We start from the raw sequence: 22,089 nt of genomic DNA, 5'->3' as shown, positions 1-22,089 counted from the left end.
GAAAAGGGCATATTTTTTATTTACAACATAGACATAAAGGTAAAGGTAAAGGTACCCCTGCCCGTACGGGCCAGTCTTGACAGACTCTGGGGTTGTGCGCCCATCTCACTTAAGAGGCCAGGGGCCAGCGCTGTCCGGAGACACTTCCGGGTCACGTGGCCAGCGTGACATCGCTGCTCTGGCCAGAGCCAGCCACACACGGAAACGCCGTTTACCTTCCCGCTGGTAAGCGGTCCCTATTTATCTACTTGCACCCGGAGGTGCTTTCGAACTGCTAGGTTGGCAGGCGCTGGGACCGAGCAGCGGGAGCGCACCCCGCCACAGGGATTCGAACCGCTGACCTTCCGATCGGCAAGCCCTAGGCGCTGAGGCTTTTACCCACAGCGCCACCCGCGTCCCCTTACAACATAGACATATCCCCTCTTAAATCACAGGGTGAACATTTCAGTCTGATGCAGGAGCTGGCAATAAGAGCTTATGCCAGGGGTCAGCAAACTTTTTCAGTTCACTGTCCCACAGACCTTGTGGGGGGTGGCCGGACTATATTTTGAAGAAAAAAATGAACGCATTCCTATGCCCCACAAATAACCCAGAGATTCATTTTACATAAAAGCACACATTCTACTCATGTAAAAACACCAGGCAGGCCCCTCAAATAACCCAGAGATGATTTTTTTAAAATAAAAGGACACATTCTACTCATGTAAAAACACGCTGGTTCCCGGACCATCTGCGGGTGGGATTTAGAAGGTGACTGGGCCGGATCCGGCCCCCGGGTCTTAGTTTGCCTACCCCATGGCTTATGCGGTTGTGGTAAATGGATCCAGATTAGGATCAGGGAGACACGGGTTCCAATTCCAACCACAAAATTCATTATGTGGCCTTGGGACAGCCATGTACTCTCAGCCTAAGCCACCTCAGAGGATAATTCAGAGATGAGATCCTTGGATGCGGCCTTCCAGTAGTCTGACTTGGTTTAAGTCAGCTTCCTGCATTCCTAATATTGTAGAGGACTGGGCAATATGGAACAACACAATCAAGAGGCAAGCTAATACCAGTGAGGGGCTGGATAGAAATCTGCTTTTCTTGAAATAACATTTGTTTGTTTGTTTGTTTGCTTTATAAAAATATTTGTACACTGTTTTATCACCAAACATAAATACATCAAAGTAGTTTGCAGCAATAAAACTGTGAAATACAGTGGTGCCTCGCAAGACGAAATTAATTAGTTCCGCGAGTTGCTTCGTCTTGCGATTTTTTCGTCTTGCGGAGCACGGATTCCCCGGGTATTAACGGTTTTACGAAAAAGGAAGCAAACTCGCAAGACGTTTTCGTCTTGCGAAGCAAGCCCATAGGGAAATTCGTCTTGCGAAGCACCTCAAAAAACGGAAAACCCTTTCGTCTAGCGAGTTTTTCGTCTTGCGAGGCATTCGTCTTGCAGGGCACCACTGTAATTAAAAGCAGACATCAGTTAAGCGTTGTAGTATAACAATAGGAAATGGATAGCTTACTTGGTTAACAACAGCAGCAACAACACCACCGCACTCCTCTGGCTGGGTTTCCCCAGCCACTCTGGGCAGCTTCCAGCACATATGGTTAGTTCATGGTGATGATAACACCAAGGTTTCAGGTTTGATCCCCCTAAGGGACATTACAGGGGGGTTCCAACTTTAGGATTCTACGAGATTCTATTAGAATAATTAAAAAAAAACCACCTAATGCTCAATTGCTCCCCCTAGAGGCAAATGGAGAAATTACCAGGTTTTCACCCACCTGAGTGCCCCTGCACCCACAGAATCTTTCCCTGGCACCTTCAGGGTCCTGTTCCCCATCCCCTCTACCACTTGCTGAAATCAGGCTTGGGGAAAAGTCTACTACAGGTTTAGGATACTTACCAGCCATGGTCGACTGCGGGCTAGGAGTCAACACGTCCTTCTGGTCAGGTATGGAGCGGCAGTTTAGCAGGAGTTGGAGAAGAAAAGGAAGAGCACCTGTAGGCCCTGAAAGGCAGAATATAGGAGACGCTTTTTCGAAGTGATTATTTATCCACGCTTTGCTTCTCTTATTACTGGAAGCTGTAGTTTCCTCCCTCTCAGGACTCCCAGCACCCTTAAACAAATTACAGCTGCCATTACAGTGGTACCTCGGGTTACAGACGCTTCAGGTTACAGACTCCGCTAACCCAGAAATAGTACCTCGGGTTAAGAACTTTGCTTCAGGATGAGAACAGAAATTGCGTGGCGGCAGCGGGAGGCCCCATTAGCTAAAGTGGTGCCTCAGGTTAAGAACAGTTTCAGGTTAAGAACGGACCTCCAGAACGAATTAAGTTCTTAAACCCGAGGTACCACTGTATTCTGAATGGGAGGGTCCTGTGCTTTAAATGTGTGTCGAACGTTCTTTGAACGTGTGGTGTGGATTTAGGAGCTGAGCTTTTCGAGTAACGTAGCCAAAATGGGTACAGTGGTACCTCGGGTTAAATACTTAATTCGTTCCGGAGGTCTGTTCTTAACTTGAAACTGTTCTTAACCTGAAGCACCACTTTAGCTAATGGGGCCTCCCGCTGCTGCCACGCTGCCAGAGCACAATTTCTGTTCTCATCCTCAAGCAAAGTTCTTAACCTGAAGCACTATTTCTGGGTTAGCGGAGTCAGTAACCTGAAACGTATGTAACCTGAAGCGTATGTAACCCGAGGTACCACTGTACTGAGACACAAGCGGGAGGTAACAGCACGCTCAGATGTGGAGGTGTATTGTTTAGTTCTTGTTCTTATTATGCGTTTTTGTGTTTTTCATCTCGTATTTTTGCGTTACCACTCGCCACTCACCTTTGCAGCACACGAAAGGATGTTTCTGCAGGCATTTCTCCTGATACCACAGACTCTCGTTCATAACCGCACAGCTCTCCGAAGTCCTGGACGCTGGGCTCCACTGTGTAAACTTATAGGGGTCGCCATTAAGCCAGACCCAGGAGAGGCCTTGGCGGTACAGCCCGATCCAGAAGGAGCAATTGGGGCAGAGGGAGGCAACCTGCTCCATATCCCTGTCATCCCGGAAACCTGCCAGCCGGGTGCCCTGTCGAAGGCAGTAGCAATGGGCTCCGAGCATGGTTTGCGGGTCCTGGATGAGGAAGTATTCGCGGTCTGAGGACAGGAGCGATGCCATGGCGACTGTGTAGAGAAAGATAAAAGAGAAAAGGCACCCAAATATATCCAGTATCGAAAGGGGGTCGGGCTAGACATAGGGTCCTTGCTAACCCCACAGTTCTATGGTTCTGAACCCTGACTTGCCATATTTATTGCTCTATAAGACTCACTTTTTCCCTCCTAAAAAGTAAGAGGAAATGTGTGTGCGTCTTATGGAGCGAATGCAGGCTGCACAGCTATCCCAGAAGCTAGAACAGCAAGAGGGATTGCTGCTTTCACTGTGCAGCGATCCCACTTGCTGTTCTGGCTTCTGAGATTCAGAATTCCCCCCCCCCCCCCTTGTTTTCCTCCTCCAAAAACTAGGTGCGTCTTGTGGTCTGAGCAAAAAATACAGTACTCTGTCCAGATTTCATGACTGGAAATCATAATGATTTATCACGTTAAGCTGCCGTTGTTCTGAAAACAACAGGAAGATTTAAAGGAACTATTAGAAATGACTATCAAAGCACTGGAGATATGAGATGACCAGAGCTCCCCCGAACTTGAAGCATGGGAAGTCCCAATAAAAAATTAATAATTTGGCAGAATATTTTGATTAATTGATATGTATATGTATAATTTGGAATACTTAATGTGATTTAGATTGTTAAAATGGAAAACTTAATAAAAATTATTTTTTTTAAAAAAAGTTGCCATTGTTCTGAGGCGCTTTGGACAGTAACAACAACCCTGTGAAGTAGGTTAGGCTGAGCGTCAGTGACTGACTCCAAGGTCAGAACCCCGTGAGCTTCATGGCCGAGTGGGGATTTGAACCCCACTCCAACCAGTACACCACACTGGCTCTCTAAACGCCAGGATTGTTCCATTTTAACCTTTCAGCAACCGCTCTGAGGTAGGGTGAGAGATGGCGACTTGACTCCAGACAACCTAGAAAGTAGGGATTCAATGTTCATGTTTTCCAGGCCTGGTTCAAGCACCGCACCACTGCTTCTTCTCCTCTAGAGGCTGCCTGCTTTATCGGCTGGTTCCAGGTGGCAGTTGAGGCATCCCTACTACTTACTTGGGAGTAAGTCCCATTTAAAAGAATTGGCATGCGAACAATACCTCCTAAAATCCTCGCTTCTACACAACTACGAAAGGTGCAGGAGAACTTACTTCTGAGTAGACATGCACAGGATGACACTATTAATGCATTAATTCCCCTATGTCTGTTTTTTTTTTTTTTAATTGTTTTATAAAATAAAGAGGCAGACGAATAGATTTAGTTCAGAATAAATTCTGGGCCTATTCGTTGCAAATACTTTGAGTGGGATAAACTTCACTTACCCCCTAGAAGGATGGCTGACAAGAAAAGCTTCATAGCGATGCAAAAGGGGTTTCTTCAAACCCAGGCAGGTTCCAAGCGCCCAACAAGAGCCGAGGTGCTAAGCTGCGAAAGTCAACTTCTGGGAAATTATGTCCTTGCTTGGGAGACTTAAAGCCTAGGTATGTCTGAATGATGAAGGGGACCTCCTAGCTTTGGTAAGGATTCCACCTGAGGCAACAGCCTTGTCCACAAGATTATGCGAAAGGAAAGGAAAGAAGATTTGAATTTCAAATTGAGGCATAGGCACAGAAACATCCTGTCTTCCTGGGGCGCTGAGCTGGAGACAGGTGCTTCCTTACTTTGGAAACCAGATCTCAGAGAACAAACAAGAGCTGTTTGGTCTCCACCCTGCATTGCACAGGTGTTCCCTGAGGAGCACCCATTCATTGAACTCCTGCTCCATACCTGCCAAGTGCATCCCATTTTTTTATCCGAGATCATGGCGGCCATTTTGGGTTCCGCGATCTCAAGCTACGCTCTAGCTCCTAAAAAAAAAAGAAAAAGTGCTTTTCCCGGGGCTTTCCTCAAGGTGAGAGCGAGGTGCAAGCAACATGACTTGCCTAGGAGCGTGTCCCAGATGATGCACGTCCCGGGTTTGGGTCTCCAAAAGTTGGAAGCAGTGCTGGATTTATGTATAAGCTAAACAAGCTATAGTTTAGGGCCCTTGGGTACCTTGGGTTAAGAACTTTGCTTCAGGATGAGAACAGAAATCGTGCAGCGGTGGCACAGTGGCAGCAGGAGGCCCCATTAGCTAAAGTGGTACCTCAGGTTAAGAACAGTTTCAAATTAAGAACAGGCCTCCAAAACGAATTAAGTTCTTAACGAGAGGTACCACTGTAAAAATGATTTATTTTTTTAAAAAGATATACAGTGGTACCTCGGGTTACATACGCTTCAGGTTGCAGACTCTGCTAACCCAGAAATATTACCTCGGGTTAAGAACATTGCTTCAGGATGAGAACAGAAATCATGCTCCGGTGGTGCGGCGGCAGCGGGAGACCCCATTAGCTAAAGTGGTGCTTCAGGTTAAGAACAGTTTCAGATTAAATATGGACCTCCAGAACAAATTAAGTACTTAACCCGAGGTACCGCTGTAGAAGAGTCTGAAAAGGTTCAGAAACGAGGTGAAATTATTTTTGTACTTCAGCTAACGTAGTAAAAATGGCACCGTTCATGAAGCATAGGTAACGGGGGGAAACCCAAGGTTTCCAAAAGTACAACAAATATTTAGGGGGAAACCCTACGGGGAGAGAGAAAATCCAAAACAGACCAAAGCGAACAGAGTGTGCTCAGTAGGCATGGGACGTGGCGGGGGCAGGGGGCGGTGAACCAACTACTAAATGGAACGGGTAGGGGATGGAATGGGAAAATCTGGGCTACTTTACGAACAGCGCTCCATGTTGCAACATTTTGCTGCGGTACTGTTTAAGCCGTCTTACGCTGCAGGTGGCCATAGGCAGAGCCCTCTACTTTTTAAAAGTAACCATGTGCACATTGTGGAGAATTTTGAGAACCGGGGTTTTCCCTGCAGTGATTTCTTCCAAAGCAGCCTGACTTACTGGTGCTGCTCTTCTGCTGCGATGAGGAAACCAGTCACAAGTCAGATGAGGCTGAATCTGGCCTCCTGCCAGCACAACCAATGGTTAGAAGTGATGGGAACTGTAGTCCGACAACATCTGGCAGCATACAAATTCTCCTGGTATGCCCTGGTATGCCCCGCGGAGGAACCTTAAGGTCCACAAATGACAACATTCTGGAGGTCCCAAGTCACAAGGTGGTTAGATTGGTCCCAACTAGGGCCAGGGCCTTTTCAGTACTGGCCCTGACTTGGTGGAACGCTCTGTCACAAGAGACTAGGGCCCTGCGGGACTTGACATCTTTCCGCAGGGCCTGCAAGACAGAGCTGTTTCACCTGACCTTTGGTTTGGACTCAGACTAACCCTTATCTTTCCCTCCCTTTATGGTTTTGACTTTTAAAATGAGGCTGCATTTTAAATTGCATTTTAAACTGTATTTTAAATTTCTTTTTTTTATTTTCTTATTATGTTTTTACTGAAATTTTATTGATGTTAGCCGCCCTGAGCTCTGGCTGGGGAAGGCAGGGTATAAATATTATTATTATTATTATTATTATTATTATTATTATTATTATTATTACCCCTGCTCTCTGCTGCTTAAGACCTTGGTATGTTCTGGAAACCACAGAACTCGGGTCCTGCTCGAGCATTTCCCACAGACCTCTCGTTGGCCCCTGTGAGAACAGGATGCTAGACTAAATGACTCATGTCTCCAAAGGACCGATTCTCCCCCATGAGTCTGCCCAGTTATTCAGATTAGCATCTTTTCCAGGCACCCCCATCAGAAACTGGGGAGAGCGCTTTTCGGCTATGGAAACTTTGCTGATGAGATACTCTCCCAGCTCTGAAATTTGAGGGCTGGGGGAAGTCCTGTTTTCTTTATCTGAAAGACGTCAAGCTGCACATTACGATTATCTTTATTGTCATTGTCCCATACAGAAAAACGAAATTGAAAAAATCTACATTAGACATTCAAAAACCAACAAGCCTGCTATCCCAGCTATCCCAGCCTGGTTAACCCTCTAAAAACTCTGATACCCCATAATTAAATACAATATACTCCCATAGAGACTACCTTACACTGCATTTAAAAGCAAAATCACATTTGGATAAAAACTGTTTCTCAGGCTGCTAGTCCTAGTCTTTATAACCCTGTACAGTGGTACCTCGGGTTAAGAACTTAATTCGTTCCGGAGGTCCGTTCTTAACCTGAAACTGTTCTTAACCTGAAGCACCACTTTAGCTAATGGGGCCTCCCGCTGCCGGAGCACGATTTCTGTTCTCATCCTGAGGTTAAGTTCTTAACCTGAGGTAATATTTCTGGGTTAGCAGAGTCTGCAACCTGAAGCGTATGTAACCCGAGGTACCACTGTACCTTCTTCCAGAAGGCAGAAGCTGAAAGAGATCATTTCCGGGGTGCGCACTATCCCGCGCTATCTCTGCAACTTTCTTATGACACCTGGAAGCATAAATTTGATCCAAGGTGGGAAGAGTGCACCCAATTATTCTCTCCGCAGTCTTTACAACCCTGGACAGCATTGTTTTTCCCCTGACCGTGCAGCTCCCAAACCACACACAGAGACCATAAGTTAATTACGGTCAAAAGATTAGAGTGGGTTCTAAAAATATAATTAAAGAAGAATGAAGCGGTAACATCAGGAATGTAACGAACATATGTTTGTAACGGGATTGGGAAATGTATTAAATTTAAATAATTTGGATGGATTTGTTAAAATTTGGAAAACTAATAAAAAATAAAATAAAAATATGCCTCTTATAGGGTTGCTGTATCAAAAAAGTGAAGATCCAGACACCTTTTTTTGGCATAGTTGTTGAACTGTTTTTGTAAACTCTATTTTTAATGAATTTCACCAAATTCAACGCTGCCGACATGGGTTACCATAAGCCCAGATTTTCTCGGACATTTCAGCGATTTTCCGCCTGGACACCGTTTTAGATGACCAAATCCAGGCTATTTCCAGGAAAAGGGATGCGGGTGGCGCTGTGGTCTAAACCAGAGAGCCTCCTGGGGTTGCTGATCGGAAGGTCTACGGTTCGAAACCCCGTGATGGGGTGAGCTTCCTTTGCTCTGTCCCAGCTCCTGCCAACCTAGCAGTTCGAAAGCACACCAGTCCAAGTAGATAAATAGGTACTGCTGCGGCGGAAAGGTAAACAGCATTTCCAAGCACTCTGGCGCTCGTCACGGTCCTCTGTGTGCCAGTAGTGGTTTAGTCATGGTGGCCACATGACCCAGAAAGCTGTCTGTGGACAAATGGCAGCTCCCTCAGCCTGAAAAGAGAGATGAGCGCCGCAACCCCATAGTCGCCTTTGACTGCACTTAAACGTCCGGGGGTCTTTTACCTTTTTACCTTTATTTCTGGGAAAATCCAGATGTATGGCAACCCTAGCCTCTCAGTTATGAAAGGCAGGAGGGAAATGTGTCTTCCAGCATGCAATGAACGCTGCGTAATGAAGGTGCTGGACACACCTCTGTGGGAAGGGAATTCCACCGCTTGGGGGCTGCCACAGAGAAGGCCCTGTCCTGGGCTACCTACCCACCCTGAACTCCTGCAGGCGGCGAAACTACCAAGAGGCCCTCCTCAGCGTATCTTGAGATGGTCTGTATGGATGGAGGCACCCTTTCATATATTTGGGGCCCTGAGTCACTTAGGGCTTTAAACACTAATGTGAGCATTTTAGGATGGAAATGCAATGGCGACTGGTACAGCTGTGAGTGTGATAAAGGCGACTCTCCAGTTATGCAGGGGGTTATGTTCTGGGCCCACGTGTGCTTAAGTGAAATCTCGTGAAGTGGGGAGCGCCCTCTAAACCCCCTTTAAACACCTTCTCTGCTGTTCTCTCTCTGCAATCCATACCCAAAATAGGTAAAGGTAAAGGGACCCCCGACCATTAGGTCCAGTCGTAGCCGACTCTGGGGTTGCGGCGCTCATCTCGCTTTACTGGCCAAGGGAGCCGGCGTACAGCTTCCGGGTCATGTGGCCAGCATGACTAAGCCGCTTCTGGCGAACCAGAGCAGCACACGGAAACGCCGTTTACCTTCCTGCCGGAGCGGTACCTATTTATCTACTTGCACTTTGACGTGCTTTCGAACTGCTAGGTTGGCAGGAGCAGGGACTAAGCAACGGGAGCTCACCCTGTCGTGGGGATTTGAACCGTCAACCTCCTGATCAGCAAGTCCTGGGCTCTGTGGTTTAACCCACAGCGCCACCCCCGTCCCAAAATACTGTGTCCTAAAATATCAATAACTAGAATTGAAGCTCTGGAGAGGATGAGCAGCATAAACAAGGCCCCGCTGTGCCTCTGGTCTCTTAGGGGCTTCCGTCGCCCTCACTGACATTCTATTCGGGCTTCGGGAAGGGTTTCCTCATGAGTCACAAGGACTTCCTGGCTCTCTCCAGCCATTTCTGGGTCTGAATTAGAATTATTTCCCAGTGCCGCACTCAAGCAGAACACGCGTGTGTGTTTCTGTACTGTTGTTTTGGCTGCTCTCAACATTTTTATTTATTTTAGTTTGTAGGGTTGTATTTGCTATGACAAATCCATAAACTGACACTATTAACCCTGCAAAGGAACAAAGAGGGCATGAAAATGTATCGAAAACCAGCCTTTGCCAACCTGACGCCCTCCAGATGTTCTGGACTACAACTCCAAAACATCCAGAGGTTGCCAAGTGGGCAAAGGCTGGTTTAAACAAATTCTTAACTAGCTTTGGTATCCAAAGGGGGTTCCTTTCAAGACAGAAAAGGCCAGACAGAGCCATTTATCTCTGTGCTTCTCTGGAAAGACCCCCAAGAGACTCGCAGAGAAACCTCTTCATTTTACATCTTGAGCCCCTTCTGCCCGCAACACAATCCAGCACGATTCCGCCCTCTTGAAAAAGGCAAAAAAACACACCCTTTATTCACAGACAGCCAAGGACACACAGAGAGAGAGAGTTATTTGCAAGCTTCTGCTAGCCGGTTGAACGCTTGGGACAGCGCCGTGACAGTGTCCAATATCCGGCGGCGATCCTGTTCTGCCAAGCGCGCGCCACAGCGTTGGGCAAACTTGTCCGGGTGCCAGAGGGCCTGCTGGCGCCGCAGGAAGCGCCGGTAAGCAGCTTGGTCGGAGGGGTCCATGCCGTGGAGCGCCACGGCGGCCATCTCCTCCGGCGTCCCAGTCGGGCACGGCCAGGGAATGTCCACGTATCTCAGAAGGCGCGAACCGTCGGCGGAGAAGACCCGGCTACAGCCTTCCTCGTAGCGCAGCTTCTTGGCTTCCCTCAGTTCCTTTTCCTTGGCTCGGGCCCGCTGTTTGAACAGCAGGTGTTCCTCCTCACGGAGGCTCCCCAACTTAGGCAGAGGCTTCTTTGGTTCCGCTTTAGGTCTCTGGCAAAGGCGTTCATTGTCCCGGCTGCGCCTCTGCCTATATTCATGAGCGATGCGGTCGGCCCAGTCCTCATAGGTTTCCGTGTCTGGGCCAGCAGTGTAGAAATCCTCTGGGAAGGGCGAAAAGGGAAGAGGAATTTGAGAATACAACTTAAAAGATCGTCTCACCCGTTATACACCCAGCTGAACATGGCACTCGAACGGCAGTTGGCCAGACACATCATCGGATTCCTCATAACAGCTGTGTGAACCAAGGAGGAGGAAGAGAACTTGTTTAAATTTCTAGGATGATAATTCTCAGACAAAATGGCAATTATGGAAGTGATCGGAAGATACCATAACACAACTTTGGCTGAAGCTGATTAATATTCTACGGCCTTTAAATTGTGCTTGTGGATAGGGCCTGCAAGACAGAACTGTTCCGCCTGGCCTTTGGTTTGGACTCAGTCTGACCCTTATGTTTCCCGCCCCTTATGGTTTTGATCTATGGGCTACTTTTAAAACGAGGCTGCATTTTAAATTGCATTTTAAGCTGTATTTTAAATTGGTTTTTCCCCTATTATGTTTTTACTGTAATTTTACTGGTGTTAGCCGCCCTGAGCCCAGCTCTGGACGGGGAGGGTGGGGGAATAAATAAAATAAATTACTACTACTACTACTACTATTATTAATGGTTTCTATGGTTATTGTTGTTTTCCTTTTTGTTTCCTTTGTGAATGATGCCATGGCCTTTGGCTAGTGCAATAAAGTTTATGATGATGATGATGAATTTTTGTTCAGGCCTATGTTTATTTTTATTACTTTGCTCTGGGACTAAAAATTAAGCAGGACAAACCTAGTGCAAATAATAATAATAAATAAAATCTATATCCCACCTGTCCTGCAAGCAGCTGAAAGAGGCATCTGGCTCTCCCCCTCCACATTTTATCCTTACAGCAGCTCTGCAGGGTAGGTTAAACTGAGGGGCAGTGGATTTGAACCCAGGTCTGCCGGGGCCTAGTTCAACACTCTAACCACTACATTGGCTCTCACAGAACTTTTGACTCTGCGAGGCTGAGCTTCACCTTCGTATTGCCAGCCCATCTCCTGAAACTCGTCCTCCCATTCGCCGAGGAGTTTGCGGCGCCATTCCCTCTCTGCGTCACCCTCTGCCTTGTCTGCCTCAGACGCCTCCTGAGAGCACTGCAAAAAAAGGTTATGGAAGGTATCAGCATCCAGTCTGGTCAGCAAGCACCTGAAACCCAACCTTACCCTTCCCCCACGGAACCACGCCGATACCCATTTCTCTTCCTCTTCCCTCAAGAGTTCTCCTGGCGTCTTCCCATCTCTGTTCCTGATGCTCATTGCAGAGGGGCAACGGTTTCGCAAGGGCGAAAACAGGTCTTCGTAGACTGGGGGAAGGGGAAGAACAAAAAAAACCAAAAAACCAAGATTAATGAATGGCAACCGAACTAACAGCAGCAGGCAAACCCTCTCTCCAGTGCCCTCTAATGGCTGCAATATGTGCTGCTGACAGGAAATCCAAGCCTTTTTATATATACAGTGGTACCTCGGGTTACATACGCTTCAGGTTACACACTCCACTAACCCAGAAATAGTGCTTAAGGTTAAGAACTTTGCTTCAGGATAAGAACAGAAATCGGGCTCCGGCGGCGTGGTAGCAGCAGGAGGCCCCATTAGCTAAAGTGGTGCTTCAGGTTAAGAACAGTTTCAGGTTAAGTACGGACCTCCGAAACGAATTAAGTACTTAACCCGAGGTACCACTGTACAGTCATACCTCAGGTTAAGTATGCTTCAGGTTGAGCGTTTTCAGGTTGCACTCTGCGGCGACCCGGAAGTAACGGAACGCGTTACTTCCGGGTTTCACCGCTCGCGCATGCGCTCAAAATGACGTCACGCACATGCGCGGAAGCAGAGACCTGCGCACGCACAGACGCGGGTTGCGTTCGCTTCAGGAGCCCCGTTCGCATCCAAAGGTACCACTGTACATAGGTGTAGCCAGGATTTTTGTGGGGGGGGGCAGGCCTTTTGTGGGGGGGACACCTTAGTTAGCTGTGTATTTTTATTGATTTGGGGGCAGCTGCCTCTCCCTGCCCCCCCCCTTTGGCTACACCCATGTATATATAGATAAATAAATACATAAATTTTATAGTCCACCCATCCACAAATAGCTCAAGGTGGGATACACGGTTCTCCTCCCCATTTTATCCTCACAGCAAGGTTTTAACTTGGGTGGGTGTTGTTTATTGTGGGTGGGTGGGTGGGAGGGTGGGTGTGTTTTAAACTGTTCTTAAGTGTTATAAAAGGGACGCGTGTGGCGCTGTGGGTTAAACCACAGAGCCCAAGACTTGCCGATCAGAAGGTCGGCGGTTCGAATCCCCGCGACGGGGTGAGCTCCCGTTGCTCGGTCCCTGCTCCTGCCAGCCTAGCAGTTTGAAAGCACATCAAAGTGCAAGTAGATAAATAGGTACCACTCCGGCGGGAAGGTAAACGGCGTTTCCGTGCGCTGCTCTGGTTCGCCAGAAGCGGCTTAGTCATGCTGGCCACATGACCCGGAAGCTGTACGCCGGCGTCCCTCAGCCAGTAAAGCGAGATGAGCGCCGCAACCCCAGTCATCCGCGACTGGACCTAATGGTCAGGGGTCCCTTTACCTTTTAAGTGTTTTATAAGGCTGATTAATATTTTACAGACTGCCAAGGACGCTGTAGTCCTACCTATTAGGGACGCTATTATCCAACGAATCAGGGATGCTGTGGCAGTAGATTTCCTGCCCTGTCAGAGAGCTGGCTCGGAAAACCATACCAAAGATCCCTCCCACCTCCATCCTTCCATATTCCATCTCCTCCACCCACAGCAGACAACCACAGAGCCCCATGTGTGAAGGACTTAGCATGTCCATAAGCTGACCAAGGAGATGCTCGAAGGCTGTGCCTCACCTGTGCCTCCCTTGCGGGCCACCTGTCGGGCAGCCACATGCAGAGCTGTGTCCCCACGCCGGTCCGGAACGGAGGGGTCCGCTCCATGCTTCAGCAAGAGGAGGGCAGTTTTGTGGTCTTGCCGGGCACAACACCGATGAAGAGGCGTTCGGAGCTTGCGCCCGGCCGCCTCACCCAGGTCCAAGGCTTCCCCGTGGTGCTGCAGGAGCCTGCGCAGTTTGCGGCGGCGGCCGGAATCGACGTAGCGCCACAGGCGACGCTGGTACCTTGACGCCATGGGAGCGGGCATGTGGTGGAAAGGGCGTGACGCTGTGGGGGACATGCAGGATCAGTACCCAGCGCCCTCCCCCTAGGTTCTGACCACACACCTCCATCTCTGCTTTGCTCAGCTTAGCTGTATGACCTTTGCTTTATACCAGTGATTCCCCACCTAAGCGTCTCTAAAATCTGATACCATCCCCATAACATATAATTATTATTATTAAAAAAAAAAAGAACTCCTACACGTGTGGAGGAAGCCGAAAAGGCCATTAACTTGGTCTAAACAAGCTTCCAAAGAACATGGCATCCACATTGCTTGTGTATTAGAAATTAGAAGTTTAGAAATTATTTATTGTAACTGTTGAGTGGATTTCTGTTTAACTTTTATATGTTGATATTATTATTTTGTACTATTCTAATAATTGTTGAATGTTGCTTTTTAATGTAGGTTGCTTATTTTAAAGTTTTGTTTTATTATCACATTTTTGTATTGCATTAGATTGTTGTAAGTTGTACATTTTTTGTTTTTTCAGCTTGTAAACCGCCTTGAGTATTGTAAGATAGAAAGACGGTATACAAATAAAAAAAATGAAATGAAAAATGAATGTGTGTCACAATATATATTTATATACGGTATATGAGGCCCCTAGAACCATAAGAAATGCAAAATGCAAACAAATTCACTGTTAATAAGTCATTCTCAAATTGCCCCCTCCCTTAAAAATCAAATTGCCCTCCTGAGAGGCATGTGCCCCATGCTGGGTTTTATACCAAAAACCTAGCTCATTTTCCTTGTGTTTGACACCTGATACTATCTATTTACCTAATGTGTGAGCGCACTCACAAACACACACAGAGTGTTAGGGAAGAGAAATAGTTTTTCTGTAGCCACTTCACGTCTCCGCAACGCCTTACCTCTGTTGGCATCCAGAAATCTTTCACTCCTTTGGGAAAGCTGGGTGGCTTATAGAGAGGCAAACATTACCCACTGGTGGTGGGGGATATTTTTAAAGCTGAGTAACAGCCCTGCAGGGATGCGGGGGGCGCTGTGGGTTAAACCACAGAGCCTAGGACTTGCCGATCAGAAGGTCGGCGGTTCAAATCCCCGCAATGGGGTGAGCTCCCATTGCTCAGTCCCTGCTCCTGCCAACCTAGCAGTTCGAAAGCACGTCGAAGTGCAATTAGATAAATAGGTACTGCTCCAGCGGGAAGGTAAATGGCGTTTCCGTGCGCTGCTCTGGTTCGCCAGAAGCGGCTTAGTCATGCTGGCCACATGACCCGGAAGTTGTACGCCGGCTCCCTTGGCCAATAAAGTGAGATGAGCACCGCAACCCTAGAGTCGGCCACGACTGGACCTAATGGTCAGGGGTCCCTTTACCTTTAAGAGCCCTGCAGGGATGCGGGTGGCACTGTGGGTTAAACCACAGAACCTAGGACTTGCCGATCAGAAGGTCAGCAGTTCGAATCCCCGCGACGGGGTGAGCTCCCGTTGCTCGGTCCCAGCTCCTGCCCACCTAGCAGTTCGAAAGCACGCCAAAGCGCAAGTAGATAAATACGTACCGCTCCGGCGGGAAGGTAAACGGCGTTTCCATACGCTGCTCTGGTTCACCAGAAGCGGCTTAGTCATGCTGGCCACATGACCCAGAAGCTGTCTGCGGACAAACGCTGGCTCTCTCGGCCAATAAAGCGAGATGAGCGCCGCAACCCCAGAGTTGTCCGCGACTGGACCTAAGGGTCAGGGGTCCCTTTACCTTTAAGAGCCCTGCAGGATCAGGCCCATCTATTCCAGCGTCCTGCCCTCTCGACGGCCAGCAAAATGTCCCCATGGGGAGAAGCCCACAGTCAGGACCTAAGGGCAACAGCCCCTCTGCCCACCTCACTGTCCTTTCCTTGAGGGTTTTTAAGCAGAGGTTGGATGGCCATGATCTAGCTGAGAGTCCTGCCTTGCGCGGGTTGGACTAGATGATCCTAGGGTGCCCCCTTCCAACTCTACCATCCCGTGATTTCCCCCCAGCAACCTGTCTTCACGCGAGACCCGCTCCTCCCCAATCATAATTACCTAAACACCCCTCCGACAACTGCAAGGTTTCGCGAGCGAACGGATTCCTCCCAGTCTGCGTTGATCCATGGCGGAAGGGGAGGAAGAAAGGGCACGCACCGATGAGGGCGGATGTGGCTTCAGGAAGCCGCCCAAAGCGAAGTGGTCCGCGCGCGCGTGCCAATACTTGGTGCTCAGCTTATTGGAGTCCGGCTAGGAAACCGCGAGGTAGGACCAGAAAGTAATTAGCCCTCCGGAACAGTCCCATAGCTTGTTGATAGGTTTCTCACTGTACTATGGAGTCGTCTCCTCTACTTTCCAGTTCATTTGAGGCAGCCCGGGGCTGATGAGAGTTGTAGTTCAAAACATCTGGCGGGCGCCAGACAGGGAAGGCTGCTGGGAGGACTAGTGTGATAATTAAGACTGAAAAGTGTTACATAAATGCTCATATTTACCTCTATTATTTATCATTAGTATTAGGAGTAGTAATATTTCTGTTGTTGACATCTGTTTTGGGAGACAAAATTAATATTAATAATTTTATTATTTATACCCCACCCATCTGGTTGGGTTTCTCCAGCCATTGGGCGGCTCCCAACAGAACACTAAAAAAACACTAAAAAATCAAACATTAAAAACTTCCCTAAACAGGGCTGCCTTCAGATGTCTTCTAAAAGTCAGATACAGTCATACCTCGGGTTACAGACGCTTCAGGTTTCGTTTTTTCGAAACCTGGAAGTACGAACGGGTTACTTCCGGGTTTGGGGGGGTCACACACGCACAGAAGCGCTAAATCGCGACCCGCCAGTGCACAGACGCGCTGCTGTGGGTTGCGAACGTGCATCCTGCATGGATCACGTTCACAACCCGAGCGTACACTGTACAGTGGTACCTTGGGTTTAGTACTTAATTTGTTCCAGAGATCCGTTCTTAACCTGAAACTGTTCTTAACCTGAAGCACCATTTTAGCTAATGGGGCCTCCTGCTGCTGCCACGCTGCCGGAGCACGATTTCTGTTCTCATCCTGAAGCAAAGTTCTTAACCTGAAGCACTATTTCTGGGTTAGCAGAGTCTGTAACCTGAAGCGTATGTAACCTGAAGCGTATGTAACCCGGGGTACCACTGTAGTTGTATTTCTTTGACATCTGGTGGGAGGGTGTTCCACAGGGCAGGTTTCAGTGAATCTTTTTCAGCATCCTGGCTACCAGCTCCCACCACCCCCGTGTAGACACTTCATGTTGTTTAGTCGTTTAGTCGTGTCCGACTCTTCGTGACCCCATGGACCAGAGAACGCCAGGCACTCCTGTCCTCCACTGCACCCCGCAGCTTGGTCAGACTCATGCTGGTAACCTCGAAAACACTATCCAACCATCTCATCCTCTGTCGCCCCCTTCTCCTTGTGCCCTCCATCTTTCCCAACATCAGGGTCTTTTCCAGGGATCTTCTCTTCTCATGAGGTGGCCCAAGTATTGGAGCCTCAGCTTCAGGATCTGTTCTTCCAGTGAGCACTCAGGGCTGATTTCCTTCAGAACGGAGAGGTTTGATCTTCTTGCAGTCCATGGGACTCTCAAGAGTCTCCTCCAGCACCATAATTCAAAAGCATCCATTCTTCGGCGATCAGCCTTCTTTATGGTCCAGCTCTCACTTCCATACATCACTACTGGGAAAACCATAGCTTTAACTATACGGACCTTTGTTGGCAAGGTGATGTCTCTACTTCTCAAGATGCTGTCTAGGCCTGTCATTGCCCTTCTCCCAAGAAGCAGGCGTCTTTTAATTTCGTGGCTGCTGTCACCATCTGCAGTGATCATGGAGCCCAAGAAAGTAAAATCTCTCACTGCCTCCATTTCTTCCCCTTCTATTTGCCAGGAGGTGATGGGACCAGTAGCCATGATCATAGCAGATCCCTTTTTCAGAGATGGTCACCACAATCTGGTTCTCTCCTTTTCCAGAGCTCAACACAATCCTTTCTTCGCTGCCCATAATAACCACCATCTTGGCATTGTTCTGGACACACCAGGGCTCCTGCTGTAACTTAGACACAGCTACGCCAAAACACTCCTTGCCCCCTGCTGACTCCATCACATCCCTTGCCTTCCTTAAGTTCTCCAAGTTCAGCTGGACAATCCCTGCTTGGAGACGCTCTAGGAACAACGTCTCACTCTTCTCATTGATGTTATAGTCAGCCACGCCATCATTTGAGAAGACACAGATCTCACTGAGACCTTGGCCACTGCCCATCCATCACATTCCACCAGCATTTGGGCGTCTTCCTTGATGAAGCTAGGCTCCATAGCAAAACACTCCACTGCTTTGTCAAAGCAAGCCAAGGATAGGGCCTTCTTAGATGAACTCCAGCAACGCAGCTTGCTACGGGTGGTAAGAAGAATCCCCAGGCTCAGGGGCTGGGGCTGGGAGCAGACGCAGGCTAGGTACTGCTCCCATGTAGCCACAAAGACATGATATTGGGCTTTGCCTTGGATGTAGAAGACGGTGATCTCACAGTCACCCCTCCCAAAAATCCACTCTAACAGCTTGCGGTCAGCAGCAATGGTAAGCCGGGCGTTGTTTCTTATGCACTGGGGCTCTAGCATCAGTTGATTCAAGGCAAGATTCAGGCAGGAGAACAGCTCACTGTTTGGGTCCACACTGCTTCGAAGAGATAGCAAAGTCGAGAAACTGAAGGCCATCTTTTCCCAGTGCAAAACAAACCTGCGGTGTTGGTTCCAGATTTGCACAATGGGATCTAAGGGAAGATGACAGGAGGTTGAAAAACGGTTCTGACATTTATAAAAATTCCTTCCAGTAGCACCTTAAAGACCAACTAAGTTAGTTCTAGGTATGAGCTTTCGTGTGCATGCATCTGAAGAAGTGTGTATGCACACGAAAGCTCATACCTAGAACTAACTTAGTTGGTCTTTAAGGTGCTACTGGAAGGAATTTTTTAATTTTGTTTTGACTATGGCAGACCAACACGGCTACCTATCTGTATCTGACATTTATGTCAGGGATGGGGAAACTGTGGCCCAGTGTTGTCAACACTGCTAGGCATATAGTTTCCATTATTTACTTCTATGCAATTTTCAGAGTCTGGATTTCATATCCATCTGACTTCACTGCTCACATTTTCTCTCTCTAGGCCTATTTATATAATTATAATATATCTGGCAACTCAGGATAACATCTACACATCTGAGGAAGTAGACTCTGGCTTAACAAATGCATTACATATTTGAAAGGTGTCGCATCTCAGAGGCAAGTCCACTAAGGGAGTCTAAAGGCATTGCTTGGTTTTCGGAAAAGACAATGGTGAGGTTTTCTGAGCGGTGACTGCCTCCTTCCTTACAAACCCTGCCAGTGTTCATATTGTCAGAGAGGGCCCTCTTGGTCGTTCTGCTACGCTCAGCTCAGGGTGGCTGTGGCCCAAGGAAAGGCCTTCTCTGTGGCAGCCCCTAAGTTGTGACATGCCTTTCCTTCACTCTAGCTTTCAGTTAATGATGAACACACACCTCTTTACTCTGGCCTTTGCCACCTGAGGTGTGACCAAGTTGTTGTTTTAAACCACTTTTAATGTTGCGTTTTAATAATAATAATAATAATAATAATAATAATAATAATAATAATTTATTATTTATACCCTGCCCATCTGGCTGCGTTTCCCCAGCCACTCTGTGCGGCTCCCAACAGAATATTAAAAACAAGATAAAACATCAAACATTTAAAAAATTCCCTAAACAGGGCTGCCTTCAGATGTTTTCTAACAGTCAAGTACAGTGGTACCTCAGGTTAAGTACTTAATTCGTTCCGGAGGTCTGTTCTTAGCCTGAAACTGTTCTTAACCTGAAGCACCACTTTAGCTAATGGGGCCTCCTCCTGCTGCTGCGCCGCCGGAGCACGATTTCTCTTCTCATCCTGAAGTTTTTAACCTGAAGCACTATTTCTGGGTTAGCGGAGTCTGTAACCTGAAGCATATGTAACCTGAGGTACCACTGTACTTGTTTATTGCCTTCACATCTGAAGGGAGGGCGTTCCACAGGGCGGCACCACTACAGAGAAGGCCCTCTGCCTGCTTCCCTGTAACCTCACTTCTCGCAGTGAGGGAACCTCCAGAAGGCCCTCGGAGCTGGACCTCAGTATCCAGGCTGAACGATGGGGGTGGAGACGCTCCTTCAGGTATACTGGGCTGAGGTTGTTTAGGGCTTTAAAGGTCAGCACCAACACTTTGAATTGCGTTTTAATCATTGTAACCTGCCCTGAGACCTTAGGGTGAAATTAAAACATTAATAGTTTAATTAAAAGATGCTGGAGGCTGCAATCTTACACACATTTACCTGGGAGTAAGCCCCTTCGCACGGAATCAATGAGTAGTAAAGCGCAACACTGCACTGTGGGGAAAGAGGCCTGGGGCAACGAATTGTAAAGAAAGTGTCAGAGTGGTGCAGCTTGTTAAGTTTAGACAAATTCACAGAGAATGATGATACAGTGGTGCCTCGCAAGACGAAATTAATCCGTTCCGTGAGGCTCTTCGTATAGCGGTTTTTTCGTCTTGCGAAGCAAGCCCATGACAGCTTAGCGGATTAGCGCTATTAGCGGCTTTCAGCGGATCTGCTGATAAGCGGCTTATCAGCGGATCAGCTGATAAGCGGCTTAAAGGTAAGGTAAAGGTACCCCTGCCCGTATGGGCCAGTCTTGACAGACTCTGGGGTTGTGCGCCCATCTCACTTAAGAGGCCAGGGGCCAGCGCTGTCCTGAGACACTTCCGGGTCACGTGGCCAGCGTGACATCGCTGCTCTGGCGAGCCAGAGCCGCACACGGAAACGCCGTTTACCTTCCCGCTGGTAAGCGGTCCCCATTTATCTACTTGCACCCGGAGGTGCTTTCGAACTGCTAGGTTAGCTTAGGGCTTAGATAAGCGGCTTAGGGCTTAGGAAAAGCGGGGGAAAGGGAAAAACCCCCGCAGGAACTCGCAAGACATTTTCATCTTGCGAAGCAAGCCCATAGGGAAATTCGTTTTGTGAAGCGCCTCCAAAACGGAAAACCCTTTCGTCTAGCGGGTTTTCCGTCTTGTGGAGGCGTTCGTCTTGCGGGGCACCACTGTATCAGTGGCTGCTAGTGATAACGGCTCTCTTACCTCCAGTGTAGCTGCTGGGAACACAGCAGGGGAGAGTGTACTGCTGCATTCAGGTCCTGCCTGTGGGTTTTCCGACAGGTATCTGGTCAGCCAAGAACACGGTGCTAAACTAGATGGGCCTCTGGCCTGATCTAGCAGGGGCTCTTCCTATACCCTTAATAAGGCAATACTCCCAAACACAAGCAGTTCAGCACTGAAACAAAATGCCTCCAGGGGCTGAGGAACCTCCTGTAATGTTTCTAGAAAAGGCTGGCCACACATCTGTCAAGAGATGTCATATTTTATACAATGTAAGATCATCCTTTATTGGATCCCAAGTTTTTGATTACATATCTCCTACATCTAATACAGTGGTGCCTCGCAAGACGAAAAGAATCCGTTCCGCGATTCTCTTCGTCTAGCGGTTTTTTTGTCTTGCGAAGCAAGCCCATTGACGGCTTAGCGGAATTAGCGGTTTAGCGGCTTTTAGCAGCTTATCAGCTTAGCGGATAAGCAGCTTAGAAAAAGGGGGGGGAGGGAAAAAACCCCGCAGGAACTCGCAATACATTTTCGTCTTGCGAAGCAAGCCCATAGGAAATTTGTTTTGCGAAGCACCTCCAAAATGGAAAACCCTTTCGTCTAGCGGGTTTTCCGTCTTGCAAGGCATTCGTCTTGCGGGGCACCACTGTACCATCTCACCTATCATGGACAAAATAAAATGCCCATCTTCTTCCATCCTTTCCCTCCTGCCTCCTTAGGTTTATCATTCATTTATTCATTCATACACACATACTGCACCAATTTGGGCTGCCAGTCCTGCCTCCTTGCTATAGTCCTACTTTGTCTTCTACACATGTTGCTGTGTGGAGGTATGCTGGGAGGCTCCATAACTCACCAGAGGTTGGAGCTCAGATCTTTCTCCTCCTGGTGCACTGAGCAAGTGCTGAATGAGTCATGACCTGAGCAGCTGTCCAACCTGTTATTTTGCTGTTTTGCCTCCAGTACATACTTATTTGTTTTCCATGTTTTTGTAGCTAGGGGAAGGCTAACAGGTATCCAGGGTGCTGCTCTCAGGGGAAGGGCAGCCAAGGGATGGATGGATGGATGGACGGAAACACACAGGCACACACACACACACACAGAGCGCACAGCAAGAGTTGTGAAAGACAAGTTGCTCGTGCTTTTGACTGACATGTGACATGCCCCATTTGTTGGTGCAGGGTCAAATTGCAGCACACCTTCAAATTATGTGCAAGGGAACTGGAGAAGCA

At 48.1% G+C, this 22,089-nt stretch overlaps 2 protein-coding genes across 2 annotated transcripts; both read right to left on the bottom strand.

Annotated features, from left to right (window-relative positions):
• Positions 1 to 1,722: 1,722 nt before the first annotated feature.
• LOC307210938 (macrophage mannose receptor 1-like) lies at positions 1,723 to 5,105 on the bottom strand (the record flags this gene model as incomplete). The annotated part of the gene is made up of 3 exons (XM_079967142.1): positions 4,469 to 5,105; positions 2,825 to 3,166; positions 1,723 to 2,000 (listed from the first exon to the last, which is right to left on the bottom strand). Exons 1-3 carry the CDS (start codon positions 4,500 to 4,502, stop codon positions 1,723 to 1,725), a joined length of 654 nt encoding a protein of 217 aa, XP_079823268.1. The 5' UTR covers positions 4,503 to 5,105.
• Positions 5,106 to 9,990: 4,885 nt separating this feature from the next.
• NFKBIL1 (NFKB inhibitor like 1) lies at positions 9,991 to 15,858 on the bottom strand. The gene is made up of 5 exons (XM_079963890.1): positions 15,730 to 15,858; positions 13,410 to 13,718; positions 11,752 to 11,864; positions 11,538 to 11,655; positions 9,991 to 10,583 (listed from the first exon to the last, which is right to left on the bottom strand). The coding sequence occupies exons 2-5, from the start codon at positions 13,696 to 13,698 to the stop codon at positions 10,042 to 10,044; spliced, it is 1,062 nt and encodes a 353-aa protein (XP_079820016.1). The 5' UTR covers positions 13,699 to 13,718; positions 15,730 to 15,858; the 3' UTR covers positions 9,991 to 10,041.
• Positions 15,859 to 22,089: the final 6,231 nt, after the last annotated feature.

The sequence above is a fragment of the Podarcis cretensis genome (genome assembly GCF_951804945.1).
Source record: "Podarcis cretensis genome assembly, chromosome: 2".
Taxonomy (NCBI): domain Eukaryota; kingdom Metazoa; phylum Chordata; class Lepidosauria; order Squamata; family Lacertidae; genus Podarcis; species Podarcis cretensis.
The sequence above is the reverse complement of the archived record's forward strand: the minus strand, read 5'-3'. Positions and strand labels throughout refer to the sequence as shown.